At 37.2% G+C, this 22154-nt stretch overlaps 1 protein-coding gene across 2 annotated transcripts in view; it reads right to left on the bottom strand.

Moving 5' to 3' along the window:
* SIPA1L1 (signal induced proliferation associated 1 like 1) overlaps positions 1–22154 on the bottom strand; it is an 81585-nt gene that overhangs the window by 45424 nt on the left and 14007 nt on the right. For both annotated transcript variants that reach the window (XM_061347140.1, XM_061347141.1), the window contains exons 4-8: positions 15205–15379; positions 7941–8044; positions 6608–6765; positions 2641–3217; positions 1286–1560 (exon numbers count right to left, since the gene is read on the bottom strand). In XM_061347140.1, the coding sequence (XP_061203124.1) occupies positions 1286–1560; positions 2641–3217; positions 6608–6765; positions 7941–8044; positions 15205–15379 (1289 nt within the window). The remainder of the gene's footprint in view (positions 1–1285; positions 1561–2640; positions 3218–6607; positions 6766–7940; positions 8045–15204; positions 15380–22154) is intronic.

Genomic DNA, 22154 nt, shown 5'->3' with positions numbered 1-22154 from the left:
CAATAGGTGACCTTATGCCACTGCTCATTTTAATCCCTGACATGTATTCAATTTTCCACTGACAACTAAAGGACAAATAAACCACCATTTCTCTCCCCTCCCGCTTTGCTGACAGTTGCAAATGGAGTTAATACGGCTCACAGTAAAAGCAAACATGGATTCTTCTCTTATGCAAGCACAAGGTCTTTGCTTAGAGACACAATTTCATAGTAATGTAATAAATATGTATTTAAATTCAGCTCAACCTTAAGCATATAAAGGTTTAGCATCTACCCCTACAAAGACATTTCCTGATTAGAACATGCAGTGCAAAATGCTCTCTGTCTCTCATTGCAAGGAACACACTGAACTTCGATAACTGTACTTGCTGCTTCTTGGCAAACTAAGCGTAAACCTTGAGCTAGCCTGTCGGCAAATTTAGTCTATTAAAGATCATCCCATTTTAATGATATAGCATTCGCAAGATATTAATATAGGATGCCAGGAACACGGGAATCAGATTCAGTGATGTGGCTGAATGCTACAAACAACTGCAGAGAGTTCAGATGGGAGCAGTAAATGTTGTGAAAAGCTTTAGTGTGAATTCAAGAAAAAAAATAAAACGGAGTGACTTGATGTCCAAAGTGGGGGGAAAAAAAAAAAAAAGGCACTTATTGCTGCTTGTTTCCCATTAGGCAACATTTTAAAGCTATAAAAACAGTAATACAATTGACAGAAGCCTCAGGCTTAGCACAGATGGGAACTGAAAGAGATGCAGCAAGATCTACTTCTAAAGAAGAACTACAATTTGCAGTGATTTCTCTGGGCAGATCCATACTTTTGATAAACTCTTATAATCTACAGCCTTACTTATTTGGGAAAGTAGAATATAAATCTATTCATAGCTTTCAAGAATTACACCTGCAGACACTGCAAACTACCAACAAAAGGGAAAGGAAGGAGGGAAATGTACAATTAATTTTGATGCAATATAAACACACAATTGTCAACAAAAGGTTGATTTCCATGTGTTAAATTTCATGGAATTTAAAGGATACACAAGGTTCCTTGCACATTTTACTAAGCTGTAATATTCAGTATTCATATTCTATGGGCCATGGAGTCTGAATATGGGCAGTTTTTCCTGTCCTTCTCCTTCACCTTACAAAACTGCATGCTATATTAAAATTAAACCATGAGTTTTAGAGCCTGCTTTGGGTTCTATGGTGTTTGTCTCTACCACTCCTTTACCTGACCCCACAAATCGAGATGTAACTTCAGACCACATGCAGCTACTACACGATACCTGCGTGGTGTGCAGTCCTCATATGGGGGGACGATGACGACCTTCACTGTGACTGATGTTCTGAGAAGATCGATCATTTGCTCATGGCTCAGAGTGGCTACAGCCACCTTGCAGATTTCCACCAGCCGACTGCCTTGCCGCAGTCCTGCCTGCCACGCGTAGCCATAGGGCTCAACATCTGCCACAATGCCTTCATAGTTTACATGGAAACCAAGCTGACCCAGGCCATTCCTACGCAGAGTCATCTCCACTGTTTCACAGCCCTTAGTCACAAGCTATGAATTGAAATGAAGACAGAAATTAATGCATTGAGAGACCTTCAGCTCTAGTAAAGGTTTAAAGGCTCCATTTCTGTTCAATCAACCAGCTCCCCAAGACAACGTGGAGGACATGATCAAGAAATATATAGCACAGTCTTGGGTACGTAACAGCTGAAATAGGACTTGTCACTCAAACTAGTATTTTCATTAGCGTCTGATTACCCAAGTTCTGCCTGGAAACTTCTACTGAAACCACAAGAAGTTTAGAAGATACATGGCAGCACACAATGGAAAAAACTCTTTTATGATTTAGTAACCAAACAACTGTTTTACATTTCTAGCTGTTTCAGTAAACTGCAAGATTACCTTCAACTAGAATGTGCTGGCAGCTACTAAGCACACTGAGGTCTATGCCAACTCTTCTACGCACTCATGATCATGAACACTGCCAAGAGGAATTTAATTAGTCCTGGCTTTCTCTTTTTGTTGGTCATTATACAAATACAGTTGTGAAGTTTTAGGAAAGACAGTGAAACGTAACACATTCTTTTATAAATGAACTGGATAAAAATGAGTGTAGACGGATATTTTATAAAGAGATACCATGATTCATTGCATTTTTAATTTATCACATGCATCCAGAGAATATCTGAATGCTGCAACAGGGATTGGAACTGCACCCTGCTGCAAATATAAGTCAGTCTCAAAGATATAACAGCTTCATTTGAAACAAGATACAACAAGCCTATAAAAGAGAAAGGGGAGGAAGACAAGGAAAAGAAATAAAGTGATGCTTCTGTGTTTATTATGCGGGAGCAATTTACGCAATTGAAGGCCCTCAGTTTGGTTGGGTTTTTTTTATACGGAGTCATTTTTGAAAGACACATAACAACCAGCTGAGGTTGGCTGATATCTGATAGAAGAAGAAGCAATAATTGCATTTTGAGAAATAAAATCAGGAAAGCCCTTACAGATTTCATGATAAACAGAACAATTTCAGGGAACCCAAACATTACTTAAGTTGAAGCTTTTCCCGGCAGTGAGGCGAGAGAAGAAAGCAAAGAACTGGAACCAAACAAGAGAACACATTCTAACCTCCAGTCTTTTGACGATCTCTTTGATATCATCAATATTGCTGATGAAGCTCTCCAAAGAAACACATTCACCCCTCTCATAGAATATTTTGATGTTTGTGTCCGTTGAAGTCCACCCTATCACATCTCGACAGGAGCAGTTGAACACCACACTTTTCGTGTCCTGTTCAATGAGGACTACAAATTCATTAGAGATGCCTAGCAGACAGTCTATTTCCATACCCTTGCTGTAGTCTTTTGCATGGACACTCCATACAATAGCACCAGAACTATAGATCTCTGCTCCTGGGTAAGGCTTGGACTTTTCTTTCTTTTTTGAAGCAAGCGAGATGAAGGGGAACTTGCCAGAAGGGTCAATAGGTGTGTTGGTGACATTCTTCTCTGCCAAGTCTTTCAAGTACTCTTGACGGGTCCTGGTGGCCATCGCACGAAACTTCTCTGACTTATGAGCAGCATTTTCGGCATTAATGACTTTGGCTAGTAAGAAGTCCCTGAACACATTTGATTTAGGAAAAGTGACACCTTTCGGAATAGGTGGACCAAAGGATGGTACATCTCTGGATCTTGTCACAGCAACACTAAAAGAAACAAAAGAACAAGGAAGAAGCAGACACTTTCACTGTATGCAAATTCATCAGGTTCTGAATACAGAAAATACATTTCCTTTTTTCCTGAAACTCTTGAATTTTTCTTTTCTTTTCCCAGCAATATGCGATATTTACATTTTAATGTTGCCAGTGTGGAGATGATGTCCTCCCTTACTGTTTACTGTATAAACAGAAGGCCACTTATTTTTGCATCTAGTTTTTTTTGAGTCATTCTCAGTACTGCAGCTAAAAGAAAGCTTTAAGTCCAAAACTGTGCGTTTTTGATAATCATTCAAGTATGGAAGTTCAGAATTTTGTTTGTTTTGACTATAAACAGAAAAATTCAGCACTATTACAATGACTAGCTTATAAAATTTAGCTACGTAAAGCTGAAAGGCTCATCTGGAAGCAATGTAAAGTCTGTGATCAATAGCAGAAATATAGATAAAATAGACACATTAAAAAGATAAAGACAATGTCAGCTCACAAGGCCAGTTTCACTGTGAGAACTGTCTTGCCAACTGAAAGCATATATACACCACACTACTAAATGTTTTAAATTTCTGAACTGAAAACTGCACTAGCTAATACTGCATGCAAGTGATAGAAGCAGAATCAAAAATACTACAACTAAGAAATTTCTTACAAGTTTGGAGACGTATATTAGAAATAGAGGCTTTCTTTTTCAACTCTTCCTTTTAATTTCCATATGAAGTGATGGACTGACAATCAGACTGCCTTAGTCAATGCTGACAAGCTTAGCTACTCTCCCTGATCAATTGTCTTGATACAGAATGGATGAGAATTGTTTGGTAACGCTGAAGATTCCGCATCACTCAAGATCTGCCATCAGAGTCCAGTATCAATCAGTCTGTCAGTCTGTCCCAAGAAGACACTGCAGTTCCCCAATTTTGTGACAAGAAATGCTCCAACAGTTCAGATATGATTTACCACATATGTGTAACTGCAGCTAAAAAAACATAACCAAAATATGGCCAAAATATCACGACAATGGAGTTTTATAAAGAAAAACGGAAGAGGACTTGAACACTAGCAATGTATGTGGTGTTTTATTTGGAAGACTGGTATTATTTTTAACTTTGTTCTAACTTATCTGAATCCTTAATCATAATTCTCCCCCCTTCTATACCTTCCCAAACCGGTATCTGCAGAAATACTAGTGAAGATTGGAGGAAACACACAGGAACACCAAAAATAAAAATTAAGTCACCCAATTCTTAACCATATTGCCTCAGTTTGGGTGGCAGAGGGTTTTACTTGCTTTGGGTTTGTTTGTTTTTTATTTTTAATTATGTTTTCTAGCAACTGATATTCAAAGGTGTCATATTTCTTTCAAATGTATGCTAATGTATCTAAAAGTACACAACAGGGGGTGCTCATGATGCATAGCTGTGATCTGACTCTTGATCATCTTCAGTAGTTATAAAGGAAGTGCTATTAAGAGACAGAAGCCTACGCATTAAAGCAAAATTACTGAATGTAATGAAAAACTACCAGTGACATTTTATTTAATTAGGTTTTCATTATCATGATCATGGTGATAAGAATTTAATTTGTAACAATTGCTAGTGAAGTTCTGAAACATGAACGATGCTGACAGAGAAGCCAGACCTTTGAAACACTGTTTATCTTAGTTGGGAGGAAGAATCACTGGCCAAGACAGTGCTTGATTTTATTCTTTTTATGTAGTTTTTAATATAAAATCCAGTACATTTTTATGCAACAAGGCTTCCTGTTTTGTCTAGAATTATGAATCTATGAAACTGTTCCAAATAATTCAGTTAAAAAAAAGAGGTCAAACTTAGTTTGAAAAGTTTCCTAGAAAAACTTTTCATAATGGAGTTCTACAAATTTAAATCAAGTCTCTGCACTAAGAGGAAAAGAAGAAAAAAAAAAGAAATACTTTAATGCTAAAGACAGTACATACACAAAACATACAATGCTCTGGTTGTTTCCTACTTCAAAATGAAGCATGTCAAGTGTTTTTTTCCTACTTGCTCTCCCTCTCAGTAAGTTTTAAGCCTGTAGCTTCCCTAACACTGAAATTCTCCGATTTTATTCACTAATAGTAACCAAAAGGTTCCAGCCCTTGTAGTTGTGAACACTTGAAAAATGAAAGCAATTTACAAGTCTGAAGGTCAGAAACAGAACCCGAGATATCCAAATTTATTACAGTATAAGAAGTATAAATCTTTCCCATACCTCTTAAAAGAAGCTGAAAATATGCAGTCATATTATTTAAAATAATAACCAAAAGCACGCCTTTCTCTGAGTTTGTATTACCCAGTTCAAATGGAAAATGCATCTGGTAAGCCTTTTAGACGTATTTCCTACTTTCCCTCTATTTCAGAATCAGTTTCCGTACAGAATAAGAGCTGAAACATATGTCTAAAAGTTTAAGAACAAGGTATGCCCACATAAATTATGTAGCTGTTAAATTTGTCAATAAGCTGCCTCAAAATGAGTATCAACATGAATGTGCCTACTCCAACAGAGTTTAATGTATGTACAAACGTCAGCATCAGTTCCACAAGTTCCGTGTGACCTTTACCAAAAACTTGTGGAGAGTGAAAAGACTTTAAATCTTATTATACTTATTTGAAAAGAATGAGTAGACCATCTCAGATACTGCAGTCTTACCTCTTCCTCTAAATAATCAGCTGACTGAATGATACGCTTAGGTGAACATTTGTATTTCAGTAAAGACTAGCTAATTCTAAGGCTACTTAGTGCAATCCTTTATTATACATTACTAGCAATTAGCATTTTCTATTTTAGTAATACTAAGGTTAAGGTCACACTAAGTGCCTTTTTTTTTTTGCTGTATAATGCTCTGGAATTTCTTTGTCAGACTGAAGTAAGAAATGAAGAAGCTCAGATGAAACATTTCAGAGAGCTTAGCTTTGTTCTGAAAGGTTAGTCATACTTTTTCACTGTCTTAATTTCAAAAAACAGAACGTAAGCTCCTGCATAAATTATCTGAACAAAAAGTGAATTCGTAAGAATCAGCATAGAAATACTCTTCTAGCACATTCTTAATGAAGAAGATAAAAAGAAAGCGAGAACAAATTTGAAAATAATTCCTAAATTTTTTATATATGCATACATACATACATATATATATATATATAGTGTGTGTGCATACCTATACGATAAAAGCATTGATTTTATCATTAGGTGTGTTTCCTTTAGAAACTCATGCATCCATTTCCTTTTAGAAAGTGTTCTAAATTCACATGAACAACAGTTCAATCCCTTGACCCCTACCTTTCATTAAGTTTCTCTGCTGAGAATTTAAGAGGATTGACACCTCCCTTTGCACTCAAATTCCATGTTTTCATTGAAACTAGTGATAGCTACCTGTAACAAACGCTGTCAGTACAGGGACCGTGCACTCTTACAATGACAAAGACATGCTGGAAGTGGGATCGAATGTTCTTTGGGCTGAATGGTTGTGCTCCAGGCTCCTGGAAAACTATTGTCACAATATCATTTCCAATATGTCGTTTCCTCAGAAGCTTTAACAAAAAAAGATGCATATGTTAAAACGCAGCCATTTCACAATTTTCAGTTATTTATGTCTCATTATTATAAATATTGGGGTTTTTTATTCCAAATGAAAGCTGAAACATGAAACAGTTGAGGATATGACAAGTACCAGAATTTTAGTTATTAACCTAGTAAATTTCAGTAAAAAAAAAATAATGACATGGGCATTTTCATAACAATTTAATTTCTACATGTAATATTCAGTAAGATTGTTCGGGAAGTTTTACAGGTAAACAAAAAGGAAAAACAACAATAAAACCTGCTAGAATCAGCGTAATCAGTGATACATGGAAGGTGGAAGATATTCCCCACTTTATGTATTTCTACAAGCCAGAAGCAGGTTCTATTTCAAGTTGAAAATAGTTGTCACTATTCTTAAAGACACGTTATAGTAATTTGCTGACAGTATTATTTCAGTAAATCCAAGACTAAGGGGAAAGAGAAAGTAGTATAACATTCACTGTACAAAAGAAAGCTAGAAAGGATGCTGTGCTACCTTTTATTGTCAAAGGATATTTCTATTTTAGTTGCAGAAACACAAAATAAAATTGATTCTAGCATAAAATGCATGCATCTCCTACACAACAAGATGGACTAGTACTTAACAAGATCAGGTAGTTCAGAGTACCAAAGCAGGATTGCCTAGGTGTCTCTTCACTCTAATAGAAAAAAATTAAACAAACAAAAAAGGTATTTTGTCTCATGTCTTCCTGCGTAATGTGCTGGACAAACTGATTCTGTGCATATTAAAGCTCCTAAATGCAATCCTTAAAGTTGAATGTGCTTTGCTAAGGAAGGTTAAAAATCACGTCAAGCACACTATGTTCCTTTTGACATAAGGCATGAATTCTTCTTTATCTAACAGAGATGTGCTACTGACATTATTGTATATTTACGTACAAGTTTCAGTAAATAATGCATAATTAAACAGAAAACAGTCTTGGAGAAAAATCTACCTATGATGTACTACAATGATCTGCTTTGCTCATCTTCCCAACACAGAGATGGCCAATTTTAATTTGATACTTTTGATTCTTCGAGGGTTTTCATTGCTAGCAATAAAAGAAAGTTGTCAATAGTGTTCAATAGCTCAGCTACTTCTGAGATGGGAGAAAAAATTTTAACTAGGCATAGTCTATTTTACCTGTTGCTTGTTGTTTGGAGTATATGGCAACATAGTCGAAACGTGGAACATGATTTCATAGTCCTTGTACGTTGTGTATAGAGAATGAGTACCTGTTGAATCAGCTGCAGTTAAAGAAAAAAGAGAGAATAAAAACATTATTTTAAAAAGTTTAAGAACAAAGTTTCCTTATTTTCAAAGAAAATCATCAGGCAAGGCAAGAATTATTACTTATCCTTGAACCCAGCTGAAATGTCAGCAAGTAAAAAATTAGCCACAGTTTATTCACTTCCCAAGGAAAACGACACATATAGATGGCAAGTATCATTTTGTGTACTTTTCCCAATTAAGAACTTGTTAGGAATAGGAATTTACCAGAAAACACTTTAAAACAGCCTATTTAAGAATGAAAAGCGGTAACAAAGTCTGAAATAATTTTCAGACACCACCCACTATCTCAGCCTAATCAGAACAAAACTGAACTTAAGGAACGTGAAAAGGGCTTCAGAAGGAAAAGTAAGATACTGCGAATAAATACCACGATCTCATGCATAATTAAATATCAATGGACATATAACCCACAACATAAGAAAGAATGGATTCTTTTAAACTGAAGTATCAGGACTCTAAATGAACTGTAACGAAGTCGGAGAAAACCTTCACTAAAACAGGTGCTTTCTGGATAGAAACAGTCAAAAACCCAAACAGGATGCTAGCATGCTGACAATACAGCTGATGATGGAAAAAGCTCATAACAATGACATTATGATGCTGGTGTATTAATCAAAGGTACTCTCACCTGTTTTGGTTCTGGCCACCCTGTTTTAACAGATACAGAAGAAAGAGAAGGGATCCAGAAAAAGGCCACAAAACCCAATTATATATGGATAAAGAAACTTCCATGTGGAGAAAAGGTGATAAAAACTGGGATTATGAAGTTTAGAAAGAAAAAAAGAAGAGACGATATTATTAAAGTTTACAAAGTGTTGGGTTTAGGCAACACTTTATTACAGACAAATTGGGAACTTCTGTTTTTACTTCTTCTCCCTCCCAAAAATAAGACCTTGAAAAATGTTCCATGAATTTAAATAGTAACACATTTAAAGCTGAAACAGTGAACGTGTTCCATTACATTTAACTTCTGTCCACTGTGCAAAAAGCCCATTTTCAAACAATTTTTTAAAATAACTAGATTTATATATGGAAAAAAGCACCCTAGTTATTTGAAATTATAGAAACATGCTACTATATTATATAATCTCAGCTATTTATAGCAAAGTATTTTTAAAAGCTGTTAAAAACTACACCTTGCCATTTTTTATTAGCAGAGAGATCATGTTACTATGGTGATAACAGCTCTTAGAATGCTGAGGCATTTACAGTAAAATAAATATACAGTTTATTTACCCAGATTTTGGGTATAAGCTTTAGCAAGAAGTTTCACTTTTCTGTCAAATAAAACAGGAGTAGTTTTGCTGTAAGTGAAAAGCCACAACACCCTCCATAAAATGGAGGATCTTCCAGATTCTACCTGCACAGAAATTTTGAATTCCAAATTATCTATAGAGAAAAAAAAGGGAGGGGAGTAGGAGAAAAAAAATAATCCTGGAAACTTGTTTAAAAAAAAACAAAAAACAAACAACAAAAAAAAAAAAAACACAACCAACCAAAACCCCTACATATCTTAGTTCATGTTTCAGTAAGATTGGGATCCCTCTGCCGCAACTCAAAGTTGCCATTATGAAAAACTAGCTAACTGCTAAATATTTTCTTTTTAATGCTAATTACAGCAGCAAGAGAGCTGAAAGGTAATAATTTCATCTTGCACTCAGTTCACAGCAGCCTCTATCCTCTGCCCAATCACTACAGTGCACACTGAAGGAAACAGATGCACCTGAAAGTCACCTAAACATCAGCATAAGTCCTTACTGGCTTTTGCCCAACTGCAAATATGCTGACTTGTGCATCATCTTTCATAACTAGAGCACTCAAAAAATATAACAAAGAACTGGATAGAGGCAGCTGGTGCGAAAAGAAAGGGAAGTGGGTAAGAGAGGTGGGGCAGGGGCCCAAAAGGGTTTGAGGTGAAGAAGAAAATAATAAAGCAAATCTGACAATACAGATGCTACAACAACACCTATGCATTTAAGCCAAGCTTTCAATGTTCCTGGATAGATTTCAGTTTCAGGTAGAAGAGGGATCACAGAACAGCACTGGTTCTGCAAACTAAGCAATGCTACAGTGAAAATGATTTAATGATTCCAATTATTTCCAAGTACTTCACAGCTTAAATCCCTGTCATTCAAATCCAGCTACAGAAGTCTATGCCCACTAGAGACTGCACATCTTTCTTATCATTCAGATTTCTTCTTCCTTACAAATCCAGAATACTTCTGATGTATACCACAGTAATTAAGGTTCAGCATTATATCAAATCACTGCCATTGCAGTAATATCCAAGACTGCACGCTGGCATAGTATCCATTATTTCAAGGTCAGAAGTGGAAGCCAGCACTGCAATATACTTTGATCTCCTTGCACTTAACAGAGGTCCAAAGGATCTAGAAATTCATTAGCACCTTTTTACACTGAAGGCATCCCCTCCTGCTCTCAGTTTATGGCATACCTATTGATGCTGCCTTCACAGTCTCGTCCCGTTGCTGGATTTGGTTACTTCGCTGATCTTTTCCTTCCACCATTATTCAGTTTTAAAAATCCACCTTATTCTCCTGTCTTTCCAATGTTTCTCAGTTATCTTCACAAGGACTGTCTTAACAGCTTCCTGTTTAAGTGTTTTTTCCAAAACCAGCAGTGCTCAGGACTGTGACTGACACCAACAGCATACTGTTGATACCTCACTGAAGCCACAGGGCATTATCAGCCTGCTCCTACAGCAGGTCTTAAAACCTTCACACTAGAAAACTGTAAAAAAGAGTACAAGTAGGAAATCTAAACCAGTGTTTTGAAGACCTTGCAAGGAACTGCAGGAAAACAACAAAAGATACTGATTAGGCAGGAGAAGGAACAGCCATTGCTACAAACTGGAGCAGTGCTCACAATTAAAGGCTCAGACCCAAGAAGTTTCAGAGCTTAATGTCCCCCATTTACCTCTGCTGTTAAAAAGTCATGCTTTATTTCTAGTTTTTCCTAGTTATTGGCCTGTCAAAGCAGTTCTCCTTTCAGGAGGATTACATCAAGCACTCACATTCAACTTCTGTAATTTCCACGTAATTTTCAGACACTACCCTTTATTTTGTATCATACAAAAGTATGTTTACAACATAAACAGAGAAATGCAGAGGGACTTTCACACACGCCCATTTAAGCTTCTTAAGCAGTCAAGGGCTCTCTGACCTCCTTTGGATATACGTCTTCCTCCCAGTGAACTTCTCAGACCCAGCAGTAAATTCTTCCACGCAGTTGGAAAGATGTCAAGTAGTACAAGTTAAGAAATTACTCTTATTAATCTGTATTACTTCATTAGAAACATTGGGACTTACTGAAAACCCCTAATAGAAATGTCAATTTGGAGTCTACCAATTCCCTAGCTTTTAATCTTTAGTATCTTCTGTGCTGCATTTATATTCTTCTCATGTTTTGACCAGAAAGTCACACAGTATAAGCATCTAATAAAGAAGCCTACCATTATTAGCCACCTTTATAATCTCATCAAATAGATAATTCAAACTCCTACAACTCAAATTAATTAAATCTTCATTTCCTGCACCACTCTGCTGGACACACACACCAAACTACAAGGCCTAGCATTATCTAGCTGGTCCAATTTACCACTTTAAAATATTGAGAAATAAGACTAAGTGAGGGGGAGGGAAATAAAGCATGTATTACAACTAGGAAATAAAGTAAAGTAACTGAAGTTATAATTTGAAAGATTGCTATGATGTTTATTACTTTAAAGTGATGCCCATAAACTTCCTAGCAACTGCGGGATACATGACATTTTCAAGCTCTATTTCCAATCCAAAGTCTGCAGGCTGCCAGGAGATACTGTTTCCCCTCTGGTAATTCCAGAAATATACAAACAAAACTTTAAAAGTAGCAGCTCTTTCACAGTGGCACTGGCAGAGATCCAAAGCTAAAGCCCTTGAAGAATCCAATACACTTAAATAGGCTTTCAGTTAACGGGATGCATGAGATCCCTCCTTTTAAGAATTGTCTCTGTTACAGATACTTACCAATTAGGCCCCTAATTCTAAAAATTACCAAGAATAACAACTGTTCTGAAAGTGACTTTTGCTGGAACAATTTTACTTTTCTGAATTTGCATAAATTAAAAACATCTTGTGAAAATTTGCAAAGTACATACACAAATCAGCTTCCCCCCGCACTGAGAAAGTTTTTCATTGTGCCTTACACCAACCATCTGCTTTTCAAAGGTTGCAAAGTATTTTCAAAGGCATAGCAACTAGCAAAGTAGCCTACATAGCTCTGACCTTTCTCACAAGTTAATGAACAGACATTTGTTTTCTAAGAGCATCTTTGCCATTAACTGTGCTGACATTGAACAGAATTTTTATGCAGGAAAATTTCCTGAGCAATAACTATTTTATTACAGAGATCTCTAGCAACAGAAGAGCACATAGCTGGAAAAGGGAAAAGCTCACTTCCTAGCTGCAGACCTAGCTGTTTCAACAAAACCCTGTAAACCTAAGTCATGGTAAGGACCACAGCCATATCCTCTGCAGTCCTTTCTGTGTTTCTGCCAAGGGAGAAAGGACTGATTCTTTAGTGTAGCTCTTGAAGATGTATTGCCCATAGAATCACAGAACAGTTAGAACTGGAAAGGACCTTTAAGATCACATAGTGCCAACCTCCCTGCCACCTACTCTGCTGTTCAAATACTCCCCATATGAGATGCAGCTATTGCTGCCATCTCTGGTCTTTAACCATGTGCCTACTACAAGGTGACTCCCTCTACTTTTCCTATGCAGAATATGCAATAAGGGTTTCTGAATGTACCTATCCAAAGAGCTTAGTGCTGGCCCCCTTTGCACACTGGCAGAAAGGAAAACAACACCACCAAGATTAACTGCAGAATTTTGTTGCCATTGTTCACATTTGCTGCTGTCTAAACCTCCTTGCTAAAAAACTCATGTATGCATGTTTCCTTGGTAAGCCTGCAGACAACATAACCTGAACTTGGAAGTTCCTAAGCAGTTCTAGCTGATGAGGTCCCATGTATGTGAGTGTGTAAACCCTGACTGAAAGAAAATGTAGAAAACCTTCCATGAAAGCAGCAGTCGCACTCAGAGCATCCCCTTTTCTCTCCAATCACAGTGAAGTGTTCATGTAAAGGCTATCTGTATTTTTAGATATAGAGCTGGTAGGTCTATTGGGCAACATGACATGTCAGCTCTCAATACCGTGTAGAAAACATTTGTTGCAAGAACACCACTCTTAAAACCATGAGAGATTCAATCAAATAGAAGTTTACATACCTATCCATTCAATAAGCACTATATTGTAGTACATAAGATCAAAACCTGACAAATTTTTTTTCCAAACAGAAGTGGAAAATTCTGCTGTTTAGAAGAAAATTTCCACCAAGCACTTAAGACACAGTTACAGCTTTCATGGGTATATCTGAACAGATGAATAAACTCTTAATCATACAGTATTTACATGTACTAGAAAACTATGCAGACTGACAGCAAAAAAGGCTTGTTGTTTTTTTTCTCAGATGCCTTAATCAGAAATGAGGGGAGAGAAGATTTTACTCTATCTACTAAAAGTAATAAAGAAGGTCACAATATAAAGCCAAAAGCTATGAAATGATAAATATTTTCTCTTTTCCATAAACTTTTGATTGTCAACCTAGCTTATTTTCATACCTGATAAAATAACACTTGGGGGCTGCAGGAAAGAAAAACCCGTACAATATATTTCCAGTAAAGGCAAGAAAACGCTACAACAAACTGCCTGGATCTCATCTGGAACTGTGTATATAATCCTAGCCACTAAAATGGAAGAGACTGAATTCAAACTTGGATGAGTGCAGAGGAAAGTTACCAAGTAATATAGCATATGTGTGTGTGGACAGCAGAGAAATCCATGCCTCACACCAGTAAGAGAGAGTTGGCTTATTAAGGATAACAGCACAAAAGTATAGAGGAGACACAACTGCAACATGTAAATGCTCTCAAGGGAGTAAATATAACAGAGGGAATATAAGTATTGCAACTAAAGGAAACCAGGCTCAGTGGTAAATGTGGGAGAAATGGCTAGTAAGTTAGGTTTAAAACCACAGGAAGTTTTATAACCCTCTGATGATTAGGGAGATCAAGAACAGCCCAAGGAGATGGTAATGTGAACCCCGTAAGAATGAAGGCCACAAAGTAGAACAGCGGAGCAGTAAAGCAGAGCAAATTACTCTATTCATGATAGGAGACCCATGACAAGAGCACAGTTTTTGCTGCACAGAGCTGATGAAAGCTTTTCAGCTTTTATGAATCAGCTCCTTATTGAATTTCCTTTGCTGCAAGTGAGCAAAATAGCAAAAGATTTCCATAGGAACTGGTTACTTTTAACACTCAGAGAAAAAGAGGACAGGTCAAAATTTCACTGTGTATTTTCTGATTTACAAATTGAATATAGCACATGCTAGCTGATAAACAGGTATTTCACAAGCTTGATTCCAAAAGCAGGGAGTTTCTTTTATGGATACTGTCAAAAGTTATCTTTCCACTGCAATATGGTTTGCAGTTAAATCTGCTAACTGCCAATTCCAGATTAATTTCCATAACTCAAAAGAAAAATCATAAAGGGAGGAAAATAATGGATAGCACGAGTAAGACAAAACTGCTCAGAAGGAAAACTACATGCAACAGACACAGCAGAAAAGCAATGGATCAGCTTGTCAAGGGCATTACACAGATGGGTTCTCAAAACTTTTTTTAGTGACAGACAATTAGCATATCATTAAAAAAAACTATGACCTACCAACTGTATCGATTACTTGTTAGGCAGCACACTGATGACGGATTTGCAATGCCAATAATGGTTCCATATTTACTGGTTTATTGTTGCAGCTTTAGTGATAGCTTCATACCAAATTAGCACAAAAATCCAATAATGATCAGAGTTGAAAGACCGTATGGGTATGGATAAAATTACATACTTGCTCTGCTTTCACTTCTAATATTGAGCAACTATCTTCCTTTGGCAAAGAGGTTATCTTTAAGAACTCTATTAAACATCACTTAGTGATCATATGACATATTTTGTTCACTTAAGGGTGAAAAAAAATTAAATGAAAAAGCCTTACTCTTTGTATCCAGCTGAGCACGATACTTTTCAAATCCCTTGAGTCGAACTCGTTCTCCCAAAAGCTGAAGAAACTCTTCAAAGGCTGGACCTGCTGATTCATTATTATACATTTCCTCTTCAGTGCTCTGCCCGGCTTTGCAGTACATGATACCCACTTTAAGTTGGTAACTTAACTGCAATGGGAAAAAGATTAAAATCTTACATGTATACCAAGTGATGCAGCGACTTATTGAACTCAACATATTTTAATAAACCCATAATACACAAAGAAAAAAATACCTAATAATCACTCTAATTTCAACTGTTAGTCTAGCTCCTCATTGTTTTGCACTATAATTTCCTTGATGATGGTGCATTTCATCTGAACATGTCAAAATGCTTTCTCAAGTGAAATAAACATTAACATTTCTTTTACAGGAGAAAAACACTGCAGCTTGCAAATGGTGAATGTCTTACATTGAGTCACATGGAAAGTGTTGGCTGAGAAATGCCAGGAACTTGACTGGTACCATGGTTACTATCCCATGCTAATCCTTCCACGCAGAAGGGTATGGCACAGCATGTGCTCATTTCTATAATAAGTGACAAAATGAACATTTCCTCACTTCAAGGAGAAGTTAAATATTTTTTTTCCTATTAGTGCATTCACCTACTAGGAATTTTGAACAAATCCATGGCATTCAGTTGGCCTTCTCTGACTTAAATTCAGTAACAAAAAATAGCTAAATTGAGAAATGCTGCTAATTCTTTAAAGATACTACTTACTGGCATAGACAATCATACATATTTGTGCTTTTTATGTCTATTTTTCCTCTAATTTGGTGCCTCATGTTCCCAATACAGCAGAAACTGGGGATCTGAATAAAGTAATTTTTCACCCAACCATAACGGTGATCCTTCAAAGTAAACTGTTCCCACCCATTCCAAATTGATGCACACATAAGAACCACCACATCTGTGCCTTTTATGTGTGGACTACATAAACAGAAGTTACAGAAGGGAAGCAAGCAGCACCCACAGCCACTTACTGCCATCTCCAAAACCAGTGTCACAGGCAGGAACTCTGACTAGCAGAGCACAAAGGAGAGCCATGGAGTAATTCATCAAGTAAAAATGCGTACTTATTGCAAGGTAAATAATCTCTCCTCCCACACAGGAATTTCTGCAGACACTCCATTTTAAATAAATACCAAGCATATCTGCCAGAGCAAAACCAAATGAAAGACTATGAAAACTTGCATGGAATTTACAAGTCTGGGCTACAGGTTAGTGGGAACTGAAAACAGTGATTTGCAAGGGCACTGGAAGCAAAGTCATATGAATACACTATGATTTGCTCTCAAAGCTTTTGTCACATGTCATGAGGCAGAAGATTCTGAAACTTGCAGGAAGATGTGGACACAAACTGGAATTAATTACTTTTAACTTATATTTACAGTGGCATAATTTAAAAGCCATCAGAAGTGGTCCTACCCTGCCTCTAATTACAGTTAATTTTAAAATTAGACTCAAGATTACAACTTAGCTGCATTCTTCTTTTACTACAAAGGATGAATGATGTCAGGGGTTAAGTATTAGCAGGAAAACAAAGAGGGGCAAAAAGAAGGGTAAATATCAACTTGGCATGATTACTCCTGTTAAAGCCAAGCACATGTAACAAGTCACAGTTCTAGACTGCTTCTCTCCCCCCTGCCCCCTCCCCCTTCAGAATGTTCCCTTATTTTATCATTTGACAGAATGATTACCTGACTTACATGTTCTAAATATGTCCAAACATCTCACAATAAAATGTGAGTACAGCATAGAATTACAGAATGGTTTAGTTTGGAAATGACCTGAAAGCTCATCTAGTTCCACCCCGTGCCACGGCAGGGACAACTTCCACTAGACCAGGTTGCTCCAAGCCCTGTCCAGCCTGGCCTTTAACACTGCCAGCGATGGGGCAGCCACAGCTTCTCTGGGCACTCAGTGCCAGGGCCTCATCACCCTCACAGGAAAGAATTTATTCCTAAAACCTAACGTAAATCTACCCTCTTTCACTTTAAAGTCATTGCCCTTCATTCTATGACTAAACTCCCGATAAAGAATCCTTCTGTATCTTTCCTGTAGGCCTCTTTTAGGTACTGGAAGATGCTCCAAGGTCTCCCTGGAGCTTCTCTTCTCGAGGCTGAACCACCCCAACTCCCAGCACATGCTTAAATCAATCCATTTCTTACAAAGGAAACATTCATAGGACAACTTCCAAAATCACAACCAGAAGGGGAAAAGAGGGTGGGAGGAATCAATTTTGTGCCTTGAAGTAATGTTTCGATTTCCTTTTCTCCCATTGTTAATTGTTTGAAATGCTTTATGTGTAAATATAAAGGAAAAATGCTCTTTCAGCATTCATCACCAAAACCACTGACCTTTAAGAATGAAACTATGTATTTTGGACACTGAAGTATTAGGGCTCGAAGCAAAAATATTTATTGCAAAAACAAGTACTGAGCACATGCAAATTAATGCTACAATTTATTATTATGATTATTTACTTCAACTCTCCAGTCACTAAAAAAAAAACAAAAACACCACTATGAAAATTCAAAACAACCATCAGCATGCACAATGCTAAATCCAGATACAAATGAATGCAGGGTTTTTAGTGAAACATTCTGCATGATGACTGCTTTCTCAGGAATCACAGAAGCTAGATGAGGTTTGCAGGCACATCTATCATCTCTGTTTAGCTAGAAAACAAGGCTATCCCACTCATTGAGAGCTTATTGACTCACAGCAGCCAAACTTAGCGCCACTGCTGACAGGGCTGTGTGCTCACAGAGAGCCTGGACCAGCTACTGCTGACACATGGGGAGGAGAGAGGAAAGGTGATGAGAGGTGGCCCTGCTGCTGCTTCTGTCAGAACAACGTCATCAGTTTTGTATCAGCAGTAGCAGGTCCTGTACTGGACAGTTCTGGAAATGTTTGTTGCTCAGATATGCTCCCTGTCCACGTCCATGGAACTACGATGGATGGAAGTGTTTCATGGGACCACAATGCCTTAGCTGCACTGCTAATTACAACAGTTTCTAGTAATTTTATTCAAACAAGTTAGGGCCAATAAAACTATTCTTACCAATCACACCTATACTATTTAAGCTTCAATTTCAGATGAAGGGAGTTGCTTTAAGGGCATAAACATAAATGTGATCCACAGCATCTAAGAGCAACCAAACAACTGTCCTTTATTGGTTTGAAAATGTCACAGCCTAAGAAACTAAATAAGGACTATGCAAGGAACAGGATATGCCTTCTAGCTGTGTTTTATTTCCTGAAATACAGGAAGAAAGGCTTTTCATAAGGACAACACATGCTCATTTACTGAATCAAGAAAAGCAGATCCAAGGGAAGAAAGGCATGAAGTCCCCAGTACTACCCCTTCTTCTAATAAATCTAGGATCCTCAGAAGTACATTAACTCCAAGGAAAAGCTAAAAAAGGAGCTGAAGGACAAAATGTGCTGTGGTAAAACTCCTAAAGTAGCAGCTTCATTTTAATAATCTAAAGGTATTTACATATTTATGTGGGAAAAGTACACTTCAAGTATTTGTCAAGCACCCAGAGAAAGACAGCGGAAAGCATATCTTGGATTTAGCCAGTCAGCAAGTTTCTATTATAAATGTGGATTTATATTAAAAGCCAAGTGACACCTCGTAGTATCTCTGTGAATGAGGAACTGCAAGAAGGATAAACTTCTACTAGTATAAAACAGTAATTGCTGTGATATTAAAAATTTTAAATCATATTTGGAAGCAAACCTAAAGTTACCATGAACACTGCATTCAATGCAAAGATTAGTAGATGGTAATTAGCCAGGAAGCTAGCACAGCCCTATGGAATGATCGGATTGCTTTTTAACAGAACCATTTAAATGACTGCATTTTAATAAAGCAAATAAAAGAACAGCTAGGTGACAAGCAAAGCGGGCCACACACACAGAACAGCAGATGTTACCATGACTCCAGCAATCTAAGGGGAAGTAAGGAGCATGTACATCACCAGTGCAAAACTGGGACAAGAAAAATATTCCCATTCTGACACTGGATGCCATATGCAGATAATGAAAGAGTAGAAGAGACACAGCTCAGCCATAAAAGTGATATGAAATTCAGAGAAAATACATTACAGTGAGACTTGAAAAGTGCAATCTGTTTAGTTTATCGCAACCAAGACCAACAGATGATTTAATCACTGTGTACAAAAACCTCTGCTGGAAAAAAAAAGTAACACCAAAATGACTTTTAAGATGTAGCAGAGAAAGATATCAGAAGTCTGGAAGCTGAAAGCAGACAAATTGAAATAAAGAAATGCAAATTCTTAAGTATGAATACAACCAACTGCTTCAAAACGTGTCTCAAATATAAAGATAGCCTATCTTAATCATAATTGGTGTATGTGAATTTGACTTAATGAAGGGGTTACTGGGTGAAATTTAATGGCTAAGTCACCTAATGCCACTTTATACACTTAACTCTTAAATTTCCAAAACATCTTATTTGCTCTATCAAACAGGCACCTGTTTATGCTGTAATGAAACAGTGAGACACTCAGCAAGAAGTGATAAACATTCTGTGTACCTAATTAGTAGAGCAGCTGTTACCCACATTTCTCTGTTGGCTTGGAATTGATAAAAAATGCAGTTTCTAATTAGTACAGTGTGCTTATCTTCTTCTGTTAGAAGTGTCAAACTGTTTCATTACCACAATACTTTGATGCAGATACTACAGTTTTAACTATCACTTGTCCTTTATGATTTTCAAAAGTTTGAGTAGCAACAGAAAACCATACTACAAACCATATTGTGGAAGAGTAGTGACATACAGGATATACGAAACAAGGATAAATTAACCTCACACTTTTACAGAAGTAACTCACTTGCTAAATTACTTTTGAAATTAGGTGTTTATTAGAAATAATTTGCAATTCTTGTAAAAAACTTCCTGCTAAGGTTTTTTTTTTCCTTTGCAAAGATTTTCCCATCAATACTACTGAGACTGCAGGCTCTTGATGACCGTATCTGGAAGGTACTGATCTTCAAAACCAAATGCTCACTTATGGAACCATGTTGAATTAAATGACATTATCTTCCTTGCTGAAACAGAAAACTTTGGAAAAAAGACTGAAAAAGATATCCTTGAGTATTCAACTGCCTGACAAACTTGTTTCTGGATGAAGACTAGATTAGGTTTAGGTAACAAATCATTAAACTAAGTATGTGCATATTTGGAACCACTGCTCCAATCATCCAAGGAAAACATACGGGCCTCCAACTTATAAGCATCACAGAATAGGTGGGATTGGAAAGGACCTTAAAAGGCCGTAAGAACAGTTACACTGAACAGCATAAGCATGTAAAGATGCTGTCCTTTTACCAGGCTACATGGTAAACCCATCTCCCCTCAACCTTACCTATTCACTGGCTTACTGCAGTGCTGTTCTCCACAGGAGCTGATAAAACACATGCAAAAGATACAGCTTATACAGAGTGTTCTTTAATTTTTAAGAGACATCTAACAAAGCTTTATAAAGTCTTAAAAACCCTAAATAGCTAGGGTACAGAAATAAGAAGTCCCCTAGTATGTAACTGGCTAAAAGACAAAAAGGAGCTGAAGAAAACATTCAGTGCAGTAAGGCAGAGATCTGAACTTGGACATACAGCATTCAACACACAGTTCAGCAATCTGATAGATGTGATGAATAATAACGGCATTAAGTTTGCTAACATTACTGAGTTGGTATTCCTCTACAGTATTGGAGTTGAAGTCTGCCTATGAGAAATACCAAAGGAACTTACGGACGACAGTCCATAACTGGGCAAAAGAATAGCAGATGAGCTTCGGTGCAAGTAAAGCTTCAAGTGACTCGTGTGACACAAAGATACTCAAATTTGCATTTGCAGCAATGAGCTCTGACTTGCACCCCTAAGGAACAAGACCGTAGGTGTTCATGATATATGCTTTCAATGTTCAGTAGTAGCTGCAAAGCAAATAAATTATCAGTGATTATTAGAGGAGATAAAGCATACTAAACTAAAATTTTCCCCATTTTCAAAACTACTGTTTTGAAACAGCTGTGGGAAAGGAGGAGGAGGAAAACTGGAAGAATTCCAGAGAGGCAAAAACATGATCAGAAGTACAGAACAACTTCTATGCGAGAATGACTAACAAAACTAGGAGTCATCAAACTGGTAAAGCAGAGGTGTAGAGCCCCATAAAAGCCTACAAGCTATATCAGGAGCTATGAAAGTATCACTCATGCTCATCCTGTTCTTGCTTCCTTAGCCAAGGACCCCCAGTTGGTCACAGTCAGTCACAACACTGGGCTGCACCTACCATGGGCTGACCACATACAACCAATCCTGTGTTAGTCTGGATATCCTGCAGTAACCACCAGCTACTCATTTCTTCATCCTCTTGCATCATGATCTTCGGGAAATAAATGAGGTTCTGAAACTAACTAGAGGAGAAAGTGTTTTGCCCAAGTTTTGCTTTAGGTAGGTATCCAGCTGGGGATTCTTTATCTTGTCCATACTGATAAGCAAACCACAAGGAGGCTACCAAAGTCTTCACGATAGTCACTTACAAACCTGTTTAGAATAGCTGTATTCTCTCCCTTGTGGGGCACATAAATAGACATTTTTCAAATTTCTGGTGGCAGTGTCAGACTGACAGCAAAGAGAAGTAACGGAGGATAATTCTGTGCAGAGCAAGCTAATCATGAGAAGCAAAAAGGACAAGGAAAAAGAGAATCTTCATACTCAGAGCTGTTAAATGCCACTCTCAAAGTTTTTAATAATAAGATTCACTTTACTCATGGAGTTTCATTTTGCTAAGTCTAAGCTATACAGTTAATGAGCCTTGGTTCCATCTTCATGAGACCAGAGGACTATAACCTAATCAAAAACCCCTTGTAT

This window comes from Neopsephotus bourkii, unplaced genomic scaffold, assembly GCF_033783945.1.
Source record: "Neopsephotus bourkii isolate Nb327-2 ecotype Australia unplaced genomic scaffold, CSIRO-AGI_Nbou_v1 NB_301, whole genome shotgun sequence".
Taxonomy (NCBI): Eukaryota; Metazoa; Chordata; class Aves; order Psittaciformes; family Psittacidae; genus Neopsephotus; species Neopsephotus bourkii.
The sequence above is the reverse complement of the archived record's forward strand: the minus strand, read 5'-3'. Positions and strand labels throughout refer to the sequence as shown.